General features: G+C 43.5%; 1 protein-coding gene across 2 annotated transcripts in view; it reads left to right on the top strand.

Annotated features, from left to right (window-relative positions):
• The window catches only part of angpt1 (angiopoietin 1), a 40056-nt gene that overhangs the window by 4767 nt on the left and 19421 nt on the right, over positions 1-15868 (top strand). For both annotated transcript variants that reach the window (XM_057020360.1, XM_057020359.1), the window contains exons 2-4: positions 10711-10866; positions 11137-11258; positions 12196-12428. In XM_057020360.1, the coding sequence (XP_056876340.1) occupies positions 10711-10866; positions 11137-11258; positions 12196-12428 (511 nt within the window). The remainder of the gene's footprint in view (positions 1-10710; positions 10867-11136; positions 11259-12195; positions 12429-15868) is intronic.

Below are 15868 nucleotides of genomic sequence, written 5' to 3'. Positions count from 1 at the left end.
TGTGCCAATTTTTCAGGCTGTTTCCTGAATGTTTTGTGCTCTGCAGCTTGTCACAGGTACATAAGGCTCAGGCAGTAAGATAGCAGGACTAGAAACTTGGCCTAATACTACCTCAGCACACTGACATTTAATATTAATTCCTAGGGGAAATTTTACTGCTCTTTAGATGGTAAATGAGCTCCTTTTGCCAGATGGTTGTTGTGTTAGGTCGTTTGCTTTTTGTTGAACAGGAAGCCGCAGGAGGAGCTCACAGCTTAATTCGAAGAAAATGTTGTTGGTTGTTGCAAAGTTTTATTGCTGGGCTACATAAAACAACTGTAAGGAACATTTGTTCATGGTTAGATCATTTTAATCGACTTCAGGATGTTATTATCCCATAAAGGAATAAACTAGTATTAGCAGAAGACTGTTCATAACAACAGTAAATCACATCAAATGTGTAAGCAGGTCCGAACTCCTCAAAACTCACATGTCCATTTGTATACATTTCCCATTGTCTCTGACTGATATTTCCCCAGTTATCTTCCTGAAATATAGAGTCATTTGTTGAAATGGCCAAACATCATCCACGAGCTTCATCGGCTCCCCTTCTGTTGTTGGCTGCTGTCCACAATAGAACCATTCTCTGTTTAGGTTTCCTCCAGCTGTCCTCTGAGGGTGCAACCGGCTTATTCCTGGGGTAACTTTCCACTAGCTGCACGATCCTGCGCTCGTTTAGCAGCTATTTGAAGAAAAAACCTGCCTGTTTCTTCTGTCCAAAATCAAACCAATGGAAATGTTTCCAACCTCCGGGTGGGAGACTTTATTACAGTTTTTCAGTTTAACTTGCTGAAAAATGTCTCCAGGACATTTCAATCAAAGCAATTCTAAAACAGGAAAGTTTCTTCGTAGTTATGATGTGACTTGAATTCCATTGGTTAATTAATTCCCTGTTAAACATTTAGTATTGATCCAGGTTACTTCTCTCACCCAGTTCTGCTGTTCTGTTGTAGTAGGTTATTGAATATGGCTGCAACAGGAGGAATACTTCCATACACTTATCCAAATGGAATTGTATAAATAATATTATTTTGGGCAGGAGAGTAGAAATCAGCTTTGCTAAGTGTGTAAGTTATGGTCACACAGCTGCCAGAATCACAGTGTTCATCGCTGTAACTCTTAACACTTCCAAGGTTGACTGATCATGACCCACATCTAAGAATTAATGCCTGAGAGAGAAACATTAGATATTTAGTCAGTCTGAGCATTAAGGGAGGAACTAATGTGATTTTATGGCGGCTGCAGCTAATCACGACTGAGCCTGAACCTACCGTACTACACTTATCTCTGCCCTATTTTTGTTCCAGAATGAGTCTCGATAAACAGAGTAGATGATGATATTGCTCAGCCGTATCTGCTGCTGTTTATTTTCCCGCAGGGTGGAGGTTCACGTAGGTCGTGTGCTGTAAATCAAGGTTGGATGAAGGTCAGCCGAGCTGAAACAACAAAGCTGAATTCAATCTGCGCCGGAGCGATACCACAAAATGTCCACACAGTGAATTTAGAATGATCTGTCTGTCATATTCCTTTTTATTATTATTACGGGAAAAGAATGCACCGAGAGGAACATGCTTGTGTTAGTTCTGGCAGCGAAATGTAACATCTGAATAGGCTGCAAATCACAAAGCTCCGGGTACATTTTCGCTCCAATTTATGCGTTTGATGGCCGTGTATCTGACAATGGCTAATCCCAAAGATAGCTCTGCAACTTGCTGAGAAAAGTTCTTGCTGCCTCCCTCCATGTTGCCTCTGAGGCCATCTCTCCCCTCAGCGGCTCCTCCACTCTCCCCGACAGATGTTGCTCTTTGTGAAGATGTCTTTGTCTGACAGCTGGGCTCCCTTCCAGAGGACACGGACACGTCTCTCATACTGTAGTTCTGCAAACACACCACTGCTTTCTCCTTTTTGCATGTGTTTGTAGATTTAATCTGTTATACTGGTAGCCTGGGAGTGGGTGGGGCGGCACCCACTTTGTCTTTGGGTTGCACCTATAGTAGAAAGTTGTGATAACATGGTTGTCATGGACACAGGAAAATCCCTTTCAGTGAGCCTCTCCGGGGAATAAAACATGGCATTAACCAGAAAATGGAGATTCCCTTGTTTACATTCTCAGTAAAATGTGGCGTTAAAGTGTTATATATGTTGATGCTGCCATATGGAGGACAGAGAGTAAGATGCTGGGAGGAAGGTAAACATGAACCCTCCATCAGTCTCAGCCAAATCATCTTCCAAAGACTTCCATTGTTTGTGTTGTGTCCTCGTGGTGTCGGGATAGGAGCCACGTTTCCCAAGATTCTCTGTCTTCACATTGTTATTTAATCATTTCCTGCTCGGTTGTGTGGGTGCATGTTGTGATGTATTAGCTGACTGAGGCTCCTCAGCGTTTTGTGTGGGTGGTTCAGGGTGTCGGTTCGGTGTCACAATTCGTACGACACCTCATTCACCATCCTGTGGCAGATGAAAAACATCTGCCGTTGCGTGTCCGGACAACATTTGGTTACCCGATATTCAGTTTGGTGCAGAAACAGTAGTGGGAAGATCGGCCTGCAAACTGGAACCTATCACGGCTCTGTGAACAGCCTGGACTCACCCACCGGATTTGATGCACTGCTGATCAAATTCTAAAGCAAAATTTACCAATTAAAACAATCGTAAGCAGTGCTGAACTAGCTTGACTCAAGTGTTGACGTATCTCTGTCCATGTTGTAATCAGGAGTTTTCCTTGTTTTTGGCAAACATGACCAGGAAGTGTCACCAAGCACTTCTTGCATAATTTGACACTACAACAAATTCTGTTTCTGATTACAATTATCCTTACAAGTAGTGTAATCTGCTGTGTCCATCAATGTGATAATAAAATAAAAATAGCTGCCTTCGCTTCTCAAATCAATGAGCACATTTATTGTTATTGGATCAAACCGATAAAAACTATTCTACCAAAATAATAACAAAGACAAATCGTAAAGACCTTTTAGTCTTTTTTCAGGGATTTTTCCAGACAGTCTGGCTGGTGATAAAGAAATACCATCCATGATCTGAGATGAAATAACAAACAAGTGTAGAACGCTAGTTAACATTAATGTTGTTCATATTTGGTTCAGACTAAATGTGAAGAAAAGTCCAAGTGCTTGTCAGTAGCCGTCTCCAGGCCAGTCATAAAGCTTGCTACTATACCTTGAGCTAACAGGAGCTGAGCCCTAAATCTGTCAGTGACCAATCCGACGCATTTGCTTCTTGGTCTACGTTCACAACCCAGTTCCAAAGGCTAACAAATGGTTCTAGGTGTTTATTCAAATTGACATGTTTTCAGTGGCTGTGAGATGAAGCAGCTAAGCCTCCAGAGCTCCGTGTGTGTGTCTGTGTGTGTGTGTGTGTGTGTGTGTGTGTTGTGTGTGTGTGTGTGGCACACAGCTCTATGACAGACGAATGTCCAGCTCTGCCACTACGTTATGTTTGTGTGACAGTGTTTTACATCTATGTGTTTGATGTGTGTGACAAATGGCCGTCAGCCTAAATGACGGCCTGTGAAGGATCAATGAGACGTTTCCTCTCTTGACCAGATCCAGTCATTAAACTAAACAAGGGAAAAGTGAGTGTCAAACAGCACTCCTGTATGAGTGTAGAAGTAGACATCTCTGTGATGGATGATGTCTGGAGCTGCAAATCGTTTCCCTACACACTCCTGGTGACTTTCTGTCTTCTCCGATGACATCATTCAGTAGTGGGCAAACGGTCGACCCGATCCAGTAAACAGAATCCTTTTAAAGTCAGCGCCGTAACACTGATACTGCAGTCGTTTCAGTCGTGCCCTGTTGGTATCCGGTTCCCCTCTTCAGTTGTTGCTATAGTGACAGTGATGTGATGGACGGACCGGAGCGGGCAGTGTTGTGGGGCACAGGTGACACGTGCGTTTACTATAGAATAGCATGCGGATTTGTGAAACTGAATCCTCTTCTGATGCTGTCCGAGTTCATGTGGCTCTGGACTGTAAAGAGCGCTGAGTGGTCATAATATGACGAGAAAGTGAACAAATATTATTCATTGGTTGGATGTATAACCTTTCCTGTTTGACTTTTCCTTCCAGTCTTTCTTTCACCTGTGTCTCCTTTATGACCCCTCTGATTTCTTCCATCTGTGCCCGTCGTGTCCGTCCGCTAACGTCTGCATTTCTCTAATTTTTTAACATTGTCATGTTTCCTAAACACTCCGAGCAGTTTGACTTTGGTTAATGCGTCACACATTTAATGTGCTCACCTGTTGCTGCAGTGTTATTGCAACAAAATGTTTCAGAAGAATCCAACAATCATACCATTTCCTGTAGGAACAGCCTCATTTTTTTAAATAAGAAAGTAATCTGTAATCCTCCAGGATTACAAGGATCAAAACAGATGTTTTTGACCTAAACCTAAAAAGCAAAAATAAGACAAATGAGAATCCTGACCTTTTGTCTTCAATACCTGACCCAATTCACCAAAAATGCGTCTTCACATAGTAAACTGTCCAAATATGGACTTGATGAGCACTGAGTCATAATTATCAGGCTTTGCTAAACCAACCCCCCCCCCCCCCCCCCCCAGTGGCAGTGATGCAGTGCTGAGCTGCACATCATCATCCACACCAACATCTTTTTTCCTGTTCCCGGAGTGCTGTGGTGAACTCAAGGTCAGCCTAAAGCGCTTTCTTCTCCGGGTTTTGTAGTCCAGCTACCGCACAAGATCTTCCCTCTCATCCCTCTGTTTAGAGTCAGCGTCGGTCCAGAGTCACGGGGGAAATTTAGGCCAGAAGGCAACCACACATATATTACATACAGAAACGCAAACACACACTCTTTATGTATCCCTGTACTCCAAAGTGCCTCACACAGGCACTGATATGATAAATAGGCGTCACTAGCAAAAGCAGCGGTGGGAGAGCAGAAAAAGAGTTGTGAGTAACATTATCTGAGCCCCGAGAGATAAGGTCAGTCCTTTTGTGGTGATAGAAGCAAAGCACAGCAGAGATTGGAAGGAAGAAAGAGGCAAAGCACAGGCGGTGATAGAACATGAGAGGAACCCTGAAGCTGCGTGTTGATTGTAAGCCAGGACGACCACAGCCGGACTTTATAAGCCCTGCAGGCCACGCTTAATGGCATGAAAGATAAACACGGACGTGGCGCTGAAGAACACCGCCGCTGCCATTAAATGCCCATTTGTTTGGATTAGCTGAGACACCTTCTGTGGAAGGATTAGGTGATGTGCAGGGTTCTGCAGCTATGAGCTCCTCCCTCACTCAACAGAGGAACCACTGCGCCTTCTTCGTCCCTCTCAGTTTAGGAATTTGAATCCTGTTTTAAGTTAAAATGTATCCAAATCTCACAGGGATCCTGTAAGTTTTTGGCCAAGGAAACCCCCGCTGGGCTGTTCAGAAGTTAATATCTCATAACTCAGATATTTCTGGAGTGGGATTAAGGACTTGCGGCATTCTTGCATTTCGACAGCCTGAGCCTCCAGCAGGGAAGGAGGAGGCCATCGGGGACGTCCCAGATTGGTCCCAGAGGGAAGATTCCCATGTTGGAAGGCTTGCGTCACAAAGAGCGCCGACTCTGCTGCTGCCCAGCGTTCGGGCCTCTGACTGAGCCAGTTTGTTTGCTTGTTTGGTTTTGGTTGTGCGTTCCCATGGAGGGGCTTCCTCTCCCATCCTCCAGACACACATCGTTAATTGGTGCAACATTTGAGCCCATTTTTACAATAGCGAGCAGCATTGTAACTGGAGGATTTCGGTAAATAAACATCTCATATCTCATTTTGCACTTTATCATCGGAGCAGAAAATGCTCCAAAATAAAAGAACAGATCGGAGAACCGTTGGGGAACCTGCTCATCCAGGTAACACTTGTACAAGGCTGCTTCTCCTGTCTTAGATATGTAGGTCGAACTGTTTAGAATTTAGGAGCGTTGCAGGATCTTTATGCTGTTTGTCTGCCTTCATTGTGAGAACTTTAGATTTTAACACTCAATCTATAAACGAATCTGCCCAGTTGTCACGTTCTTCCTGTCTGTTCTTTTGTGATAATTGATGACAGTGTTTAAATGTATTTTAGTGTCTCTAAACTTGCTGTTTTTAAAATGTTTTCTTCCAATTCATTTGAAGCCTGATTGTATCTCTGTGGGTTTCCATTGTTGTAACTTTATACTGTTGAAAGCTTGATCGTTCAACGTAACATTTTCCACTCTGTCTTTTTATCTTGTGCAATCCATAGAAACAGCCAAGAAATCAAAGTTAATGATTGGGTAGATTCTTGAGTGTTCTGCTTCTTTGAAACATCTGTCTGCCTGCAGAATTTGGACCCCTTGAAATGAAAAACATGGTTTATTCAGCGCTTTACATGAAGCAAGGGTAGTTTAATTTTGGTGGTTTGAACAGAGATCATTATGTCTCTGCACAAAGGCAGCTGACAACCGCACAATAGCATCTTGACAGGGAGAGAAAGGCTGGAAAGAAGGAAGAAAACAGCAAAGAGCTCGAAAACAGCTCTTGTCTCGACGAGAAGAGCCCAGACCACCCCTTCACTGCAGACCCCTTTATATCTATAAGATACTTAGTTTCATCCTCTGTCTTTGCTGTCGCCGTGTCTGGTGACCCCTTTGGCCTGAGCAGCATCTTATTAGGGCCTAAAACAACATCTGACGCGTGATAAATCTAATCTAGTCCAATAATCTACCCCACAGATACAGTTGCATTCCTTCTCACGTGATTGTACATATCACAACGGTAACATTTTTTACTATATTCCGACCATCTATGATAGCATCTTCAGTGTTTATAAATTGTTTGTTCCAGGTTGGCATTTAGTGAATCTTTGTTTCTGTTCCAGAGAAATGGTCCAGTAAAGAAACTAAACATTAATTGAATACATTCAAAATGAGCCAGTTGGGCAGGAAGTGGAGAGAAGGTCAAACAGTCTGTTAATAATCTCAGGTTCTAAGTTTGGAACCATTGAAACTGGCGGCAAAGACGACTTTGAAAGACGTGGTCGTGAGACAGGTTAGACCCCCAGTCATGCTCCAGGGAAAGGTTCACAGAAAGGTTGTGATAAGAAGGTGCAAGATTATCTGCTAGCGTGGCCTCATGGGTGGCTGCACAACACCAGGCTGTGCTGCATTTAGGATGGTCGGTGGTCTTTAAAAGCCTCCGTGGTCTACTCCAACAAAGTGGTCTAAAATGGATCCTGAGCGTAAGGGATCTATCCCAGAAGCCCCTTCACCTCCTCACACACGCAACAGATAAGCCAATGAGAGAGCCGGAGTAGTGAGTGTTTTATACAGTCCAGGCCGCAGTTATCGAACCCTCACGGTGCTTCTCAACCCAACCAATGCTGCTGTTTACAAAAGGATCAAGACCCCCTTTTGGAATGGTTGAATGGGAAATGTCAGAGAAGTGGTAAACATTTGCACTCATTTGTAACAATAATTGTGGGGAGTATCTGTCCAGATTGTCCTGCTCCCGGCTCTCAATCCAAGGCAATTTGAGCCATTTAGCTTCTTCATGATAATGCACAGAATATGTATGTTGGGGATGTCAGCCGGTTTATTGTCTGTGACGCTGTCCATGAAAACAGAACGCACGTCCATCCACTAACCTAAACACTTGTCCCACCCGATGATGAACAGTCACTTTCCTCTTCAGTTCTACATCCTGCTTCATGTTGCGCAGCTTCTCTTTTATGTTCGAGACAGCAAAAGCCGCTTGTTCATGATTAATCTCAGAAACCGCTCAAAGGAACAAAGATGATGAGCTGTGAGCGAAGGCAGCCATCGCCACACCAGACTAGACCAAACGCAGTTTTAAAACCTACATGCCCCGTGTGGAGGAGAGGCTGGAAAAGTTTTGGTTTTTTTAAAATTAGTCTTACATTACTGTTTGTGTATATGTGTGTGTGTGTGTGGGGGGGCTGTATGTAATCGTACTTGAGAGATTTCTCATAAGATTCTCGTGGGCCTTAATGCCTGCAAATGTTGGGAAAAGGCATCAAGCATGATGGGCTGTACAGACTCAGACTCTCACATTTCTACTATAGTTGGGAGGACCGCAGCTAAGAAACTTGGCCGGCTGTATTTGAGGATGCGTTTACTGTCTGTCTGTATTTTGTCCGCTGCTCACATGCGACCCACTCCCATTCGATTTTTGGGAGGTTTGAGTTTGTGAGCTCCATGTGGAAGCTTTTAAGCCAGATTTATTGTTCTGATATTCATGAGAAATACAAAAATAAATTTTAAAAAAGGAAAGGGGAATACTTCTGCGGTATTATTCTGTAATTGCATTGGCATTTTCGCAGTCTCTCCATGCAACAACAGAAAACAGTGCCATGTGTCGAAATACATTCGTTCCAGTTTCAGGTCAGATGACAAATGGCTCAGGAGAGAGTTCACTGGCATCAAAACTATACATCCCAGCAGAAAGTAAAGCCCCCACAACCTTTGCATTCTCATGATGCAGCCATATTTATTTCACCGCTGCGGTCCCTTTCCCAGCTGAGACAAATTTACATTTCAGGTCCGGCAGTTAAAGAAAGTGTTTGCTTTCTTTGCTGGGACTCGTTGACCGAGATCATTTAACTGGAGTCGAGGTCAGAAACCATCGAAACAACCACCTAAACAACCACGTAAGCCTCTTTTATTGCTGCCTGAGCAGAGATCTGACATGATTGAGCGTGTTTGTGTAATTTTGTTGGACACTTTCCATTTATGACCCCTCTTGTGCAGCCAAGAGTCAACCAGATTCCCCAGGAGATGAACCCCGATGTATTTCCTGGATTTAGCGTCACATCAGTGAATCTCAGCCTGTCAGAGTCTGCTGAAGGTGACACAGCGGTCGCTACCAGGTGCACTGCAAAGCTGCTGTGTTCCGTACACAAACTTTAGTTTTTGAGGAAAGATTAAGCTCTAAATAAGATGTTTAAACAGCCGTAGTCCTTGGTTCATTATCAGACCTGGTAATCCATCATTTCTTTGTGGAATCCAAACTTACTGATTTCATTCCCGTTCCCCTGGCCAGAACATTGAAGGCTGTGAAGGAAAGTGACTTTTAGCTAAGGATCATGGAGTTGTAGTTGACTGTTGTGAGTCTGAAAATGAGCCCAGAAAAGTGTTGCATTTGACTTTAACACCGCTGCCAAGACAAAATATTACACCGAAGAGCTAATTTGACCTGGCAGGCCTGTACTTATTTAGGAACTGGCTGCTTCTTTGAAGAGTCATGAGATCCATCTGCCCTCTGATCATATCTATTGTGCTCAGATTGACCAAGTGTTGCAATTCAGAAAATTAGCTTTTCTTCTACTATAAATATCCATTTAATATCGATCAATTCTAATACTTTTGCAAGGACTCGGGGGAGCTGGAACTTATCCCAGCCAAAATTGGATCATTACAACAAATGTAAACTCGGGCGATTGCAACGGCTCTAATTTGTTTAAATTCACCCAAAAGTCAAATAAAAGCTTTTGATAAGCATCTCGTCTCATATTTGTCTGTTTGGGTGTATATTGTATTGAATCAATTTACTCAAAAATCCAACTCGAGGGAAAAGGCGGCATCAATCTGACTGTGTAATGGTAACAAATTCAATAAAACTTTATTTATATAGTGTCTGTTACAATCAAGATCGCCGCAAAGTGCTTTGCAAAACCCAAGAAAACCTCCCATTTAACAGGAAGAAATCTTAAGCAGGCCCAGGGTACCGTGTGATTGTGACAAGATCGTGTGCATGTATGGGGAGGTTCACTGCAGCCACCCACCAGAGGGCGACACTTTGGTCTCATGTCCATTTCCGACTCAGACTTGTTGACACGCTTGTTTAGTGAGACCACTCTCAAATACTACAGGGATCTCCTTTGGTAATAAAGTTCCAGCAGAAGGTTTAATATTGCTGTTTGACAAATTTCTGTTGGCGTAATGCTGCTCTGGAACGCACCGATGAGCCGAAGGAAAACTGGGTCGACATATTTCAAAGGATCAGATAGACAGAATTCTCCCCACTGGACGATTATTGTACTGTGTGTTCGGAATTAAGAGCATCCAAACCCAGACACTGGGAATCTAATCAGATCAAATCAGGTTATTTATCAAACAAGAGTGTTTCATGTTAGCCATGATAGATCATGATAACTTGAAATAAACAGGGGACAGATCACACAGTAAACAAAATGCTCACAAGTAGATCTTGAACCTCATGAGAGGAAATGAAAAAGAAAAACTCCAACATGAACTCTGAGGAAAATCGAATAAGGAATCAAAGCCCAGATGGTTCATCCAGTTAAAGAACCTCTCTCTCATGTCACTGTTTGTGTTTTGAGATAAGGATAATAGAATTTGTTCCAGGAACGCATCAGTAGATATCTGTTCATCTCTGCCTCTTCCAACATAAGCTAACCAGCTGCATCTGGATGTATGTGTTACTGCCAATGTTTGGCCTGAGCCGCTCGGACGAGAGAAGAAGAAGGTTTCTTCATTAAAGGACAGGTTTGTTGGAAACTTGTCCATAAGGCCACTGATCACAGAACGAGATAAAGAACCTTACATGAAGGTATATTTTAACTCGGTGTCACAGGATATTGTGTTAGTTCTGTCGATTCAGGAAAACGCCCAAATGGGGGTCAAATGGTTTAATGCCTTTGCTTCTTCATTTGCTACAGATTGAGAATTACATCAAGGAGAGCATGAAGATGGAGATGGCCCAGCTGCAGCAGAGCGCCGTCCACAACCACACCGCCGCCATGTTGGAAATGGGCACCAACCTGCTCTCTCAAACAGCCGAGCAGACCCGGAAGCTCACCGACGTGGAAACCCAGGTGATGCCGGCTCCACGCTGTCAAACACATATTAATTACAATTTTTGTGAATTATTATCTAAAATATTGAAAATTAGATCAGCTGGTATGCTCATCAGTGAGTTATTGAGTTAAATATGTCCCTTAAATCGTAAACATGTTCAATAAAATTGGTTTTGGAGCTATTTTTGGAGTATTTACATCAGGATATTCTGACTTTGACTTTATATTTTGCAACACTGCAACATTGTTGCAGCGACGGACAGTAACCTAATGATTTTATTCCTCCAGGTTCTGAATCAGACATCCAGGCTTGAGATCCAGCTGCTGGAAAACTCTCTTTCTACTAACAAGCTGGAGAAAGAGTTAATGATCCAAACCAATGAGATCAGCAAACTGCATGACAAGAACAGGTAAACAGCCAAAACACAGAGCCAATAAGGCATCAAAGAGAAGAAGCACATTGAAAAGACGAAACTTTCTGAGCTTTATTAAAAAGGTCCATTTTGCCAATGTTGTGTGAACATCAGATGGTCCATTGAGCCATTTTACAGTTTGTAACCAGACCATTCAGATGTGGTCTAAGGACACTTCCTGATGTCTGAAGATCTCGTTCCTCGCTGTGACCGGACCTGTGGGATTTACTTGGCTGAAACTGTATTTACAAGCCACACAGCTTTTGTTGCAGTTTCCATAGAGACTCCCTGCAATCACTTTGAAACAAAGCGGACAGCGCTGGAAAGCACAGCTAATCTGATGTTATTGCCGAGGCTTATGGGAAATGAATTCTCTGGGCAATTACTCTCATCCGCACCGGGTTTTTTTTACGCTCGCTCACAAATGTCATCTTCTTCTTTGCTAAACTCATTAATGATTTTGATGTCAGCCTGTATCACCATCAAGCCCTCGACTGTGTAATGATATTGAAAAGGTTTCTTCATTTGCCTCAGAAGAGACTGTGATGTTTCATAATGAAGAACACGTTGTGCTCTGAAGAAAAGCCACCAAATCCTTTATTTTTCAAATAATGGGAACATACTTTTTTAGCTGCACACAGGAAACTATGCGTGAGATGACACATTTCACCACATTTAGAGGATCAATATAGTATTTTCCTTTAAAAAAGAACTAGATTAGGTGAATAAAAGAAGGGTTGGAAAAGGTTAACCTATTTATGGTCATTATGTAACCAGGAGATGTTCGGATAAAAATTTAATATGGGTATTAAACCTATTTAAATCAGGCAAAACAAAACTGGCTCTAGTGGATTTGGATGCCAGGAAGAATGATAATTAACAACTTCCTTCTCTTCCACAACAAACCTTCATCAAACCTCTTTCTGCTCCTCAGTCTCTTAGAGCAGAAGATGTTAGAAATGGAGATGAGACATCAGGAGGAGCTGGAGACGCTGAAGCAGGAGAAGGGCAGCCTGCAGGCGCTGGTGGGCGGCCAGAGCCACGTTATCAGTGAACTGGAAGTCCAACTGAACCGGGCAACTGGGAACAGCACGGCCCTGCAGAGACAGCAGCAGGAGATGATGGATACGGTCCACAACCTGCTCAACCTCTGCTCCAAAGATGGAGGTACATTTCAGATTCTACAGCAAATCAGGTCGTCCGGCCGCTACTGCTCAGGGTTTGGACCTTAGCGTGCTGACATTAGCACTAACCTGACGGGCCAGCATGACTCTGCTCTATTTTTATTTTGTCTTTGCTCTGAAGCCCTACAGCAAAGTGAGAAACGTCCACCATGTCCTGGTTTCTTGTACCTGGGCCAGGCAGGATAGACAGGCGCTGTGTTTTTCTTTCAGTGGAGCAAAGCGCTCGTCAGTTTTCTTTTAGTTGCCTATCGCTCCATCCAAATTCTGTTCACCCCCTCCAGCGATGAGCCCAACACCAGAACATTAATGTCCAAACCACAACGTGCGGAAGAAACTGTGTGTATTGGCTGCTCATTGCCTGAACTGTGAAGCAACATCTATCTTGTTTTGGATCGTTCCCCTCGTCTCCTCTGTTTTACGATCCTCCTAAAGTATGATCACACCAGATGCATAAAGCTGATCCGATGCAGACAAACACGAGGATGCGCCGGCATTTGAATTTTGCACCATTAAGAGCAGCATGAAGAAGTCTATCCGCTCTTTATTGTAACTCTGTTAAAGCGACGTGCTGCTGCCATAAATCAGCATGGTGCTCACTTTAACCTTGCTTTTAAGGGCTGCTCACTTTGCCCCGGTGCAACCGTTACCAAGGCGTGAAGTTACGGAGCTTTTTATTCCTTGTGCTCCCCCCCTCCTGTTCATGCGAGACCAGGGATTTCCTCTGTGACCCGGCAGTAATGTAACCTCACTTGTTCGGTCAAACTCGCACGACTCTTTTACCTCGACCCACTTGATCCTGACATGGGCTCTAAATCCTGCTGGTCACAGGAGATTTGGGACACCACCACCACCACCTCAGCAGTTTATCTGCATTTGTGAATTTACTGCAAAGACGCCTAAAGGCTTTTTTTCTGCTTCCATTAGGCTTCCTGTCTGACAGGAAATGACAAGATTACTATGGGATGTAGGAGTCATGAGTGGATAAGCATGATTAGCACATGCTTTATATTAATTCTGCTGTGTCATCCAACAGAGGTCAAGGCTGGCCTGGACGGGTCTCTGTTTAGTCTGGATTTAGACTGCGTTCAGCTGGTGCGTTCAGCGTTTATCATGTTTGTCGGCTCCCAAAGAGTCCACGGGCCCGACTGTGGAGGGTCTTCAGCGTGGTGATTTGGAACCATCATTGTCCGTCTGGACACTCATATGGACTCATTATCCCTCTGAGACCCTGTGGGGGCAGGGGACTGACCCCTACAAAATTACTCCTGGGGTCATGAGGGCTCTCGAACCCATTCTCCACAATACACAACAATACGATGTAGCCATGGAGTAATCAGTCCCAGCCCCTCCAGCTAATCACAGTTTTGCCATCAGGAATATTAACGAGAATTGAACCACGCAAATTTTGCTCAGTTTTTTTTTCTCCAATCCCCCCCCCCCACACACACACACACACACACACACACACACATCTGTAAATGATGGCTGCGAGAATGAGAGGAGATAGAAATGGAACGTGGCGTCTGCTGCTCTGTGGTTGGTCTTTTCCTCTTCCATGGTGGTGATGAAGGTTGAGGCTGGTGTTGAGGTCAGAGGTCGCACCTTTTCTTTACCCCCAGCCTGAATATGTCAGGCTGTAATAGCCCCTGGGGGAGAGTTCTTCCAGAGCAGAGGAAGGAGATTTCTTAGCAGTCACATGATGTTCCGCCTGTTTCCAGCATGCAGAGGGGTGGGGGGGGTCACTTTTCTGTCTAATACTGAGCAGAGTAGTTTGTTTTAGAATGGGATGAGTGTTTTCATGCGACGGCACTGCCCACTGTTTGGAAACTGGGATTTTCAAAGCATGGAATTAAATTTCATTTGGATTTTCTGAAATGTTGTAATACTCTGAGCCCACAGTGGGATTTATTTATACCACAATGCCAACCTGGACCTTTTTTTCCCCCTCAAAATACGTGTTTTTGTGCGTTTTCACCCGCAGGAGCGCCCCTATTTGAAGTATGTTTGATGTGGCCAGATGCAGAAAACGAGCTCTTGTTTAGGTTTCAATCATTACCCAAACCTCATTTGGGTGCAATGAGCCATACATGGTTATTAGCTGTAATTGACCTCAGATCTGGAAGACTTTGACACTGTTGAAAAAAAAGAAAAGAAAAAAACGCCGTCCACCAAACGGGATTCTGTTGTCCAGCGTCTATTATCCAGTGAAATGAATTCATTCATCATTTAGCTGGTCAATCGGGGTGAAAGGGAGTCAGATTATTTCAAGGATTCTGGGCAGGTTGCAGAGATTTGCATGTTGAAATTTCTCAACACGACACGCTAGTAACCTCCTAAATTAAAGATGAATGTTTCAGCCAGAGAAAATATTGTCAGTGCTGCGTGTGATTGTTTCTATGCTCAGGTGACAATCAGACTTGGTTGACTGTGAGCAGTTCCTCCATTCCCTCACAGATGTGTTGAGTTCCTGCTGTACATTAAACACCAGCTCTCCACTGATAGTTGTTAAACTGATTAACTGTGTTTGCCTCCACATTCCTCAACTGAACATTGAGGCCGGCGGATGTCAACACTATTAAAATAAGCTATTAAATATGTCAAATAGTTACTCTTCCCCTGTTGGTCCCAAAGATACGCAGGACATATACTAACAATGACGTAAAGATCAGTTTCTGTCGGTATTAGAGTTGCATGTTCACACTCCGCTGCAATCAAACGTTCCTCTGAATTTTTAAATGTAATCTGGTAAAATTTGGTAAAACTGTCCAGGAGATCTGGTTCTAAACAGATGTGCGGCTCAGAATATCTCCTCTTTCTAAAAGGGAGCTTCAGTAAGTGAGATAAATCTGCCCCAAACAAGGGTTGCATGGTCATGTCAGAAAGTGTGGGAATGAACTCAGCTTATTTTATGCCTCTATATGTCCTTCATATATGGATGCACTGGAGAGATTCATTGGATCTTGTGTGGAATCACTTAAACTGCCAGTGGCATCGAGATTATTCACTTGGGGGCTGTGATGTCTGTGGCAGCCCATTTAGATCATTACTCACTCTCTTTACTTCTAATATCTGGGCTCATTTGGCACGGGTACTGATTTACGCAAACGCGCTAACCCTGCTGATATTTTCACATGAACCCCCCGCTGCATACAAGTCCCCACTGAACCACTCGCTTTTCTGTAAATAAATAATAGGATATAAATAATATTGTTTCAAGCTGGACAGCAAGCTGTTCTAAAGAGCCACTCCTACTCACACACATGGTTTTGGCAGATAGTCGCTAAAAAGTACGCAAAAGCAATACTCAAGTAGATGTCAAGATACGATCACCTGTTCTTTGTCTGTGTGTGTGTGTGTAGAGGTTATGTTGTATATCGATAGAAATGTGGGTGCAAAAACAAACCCTTAATCTTAAAAAAAGAA

This window comes from Takifugu flavidus, chromosome 21 (assembly GCF_003711565.1).
Source record: "Takifugu flavidus isolate HTHZ2018 chromosome 21, ASM371156v2, whole genome shotgun sequence".
Lineage (NCBI taxonomy): Eukaryota > Metazoa > Chordata > Actinopteri > Tetraodontiformes > Tetraodontidae > Takifugu > Takifugu flavidus.
The sequence above is the reverse complement of the archived record's forward strand: the minus strand, read 5'-3'. Positions and strand labels throughout refer to the sequence as shown.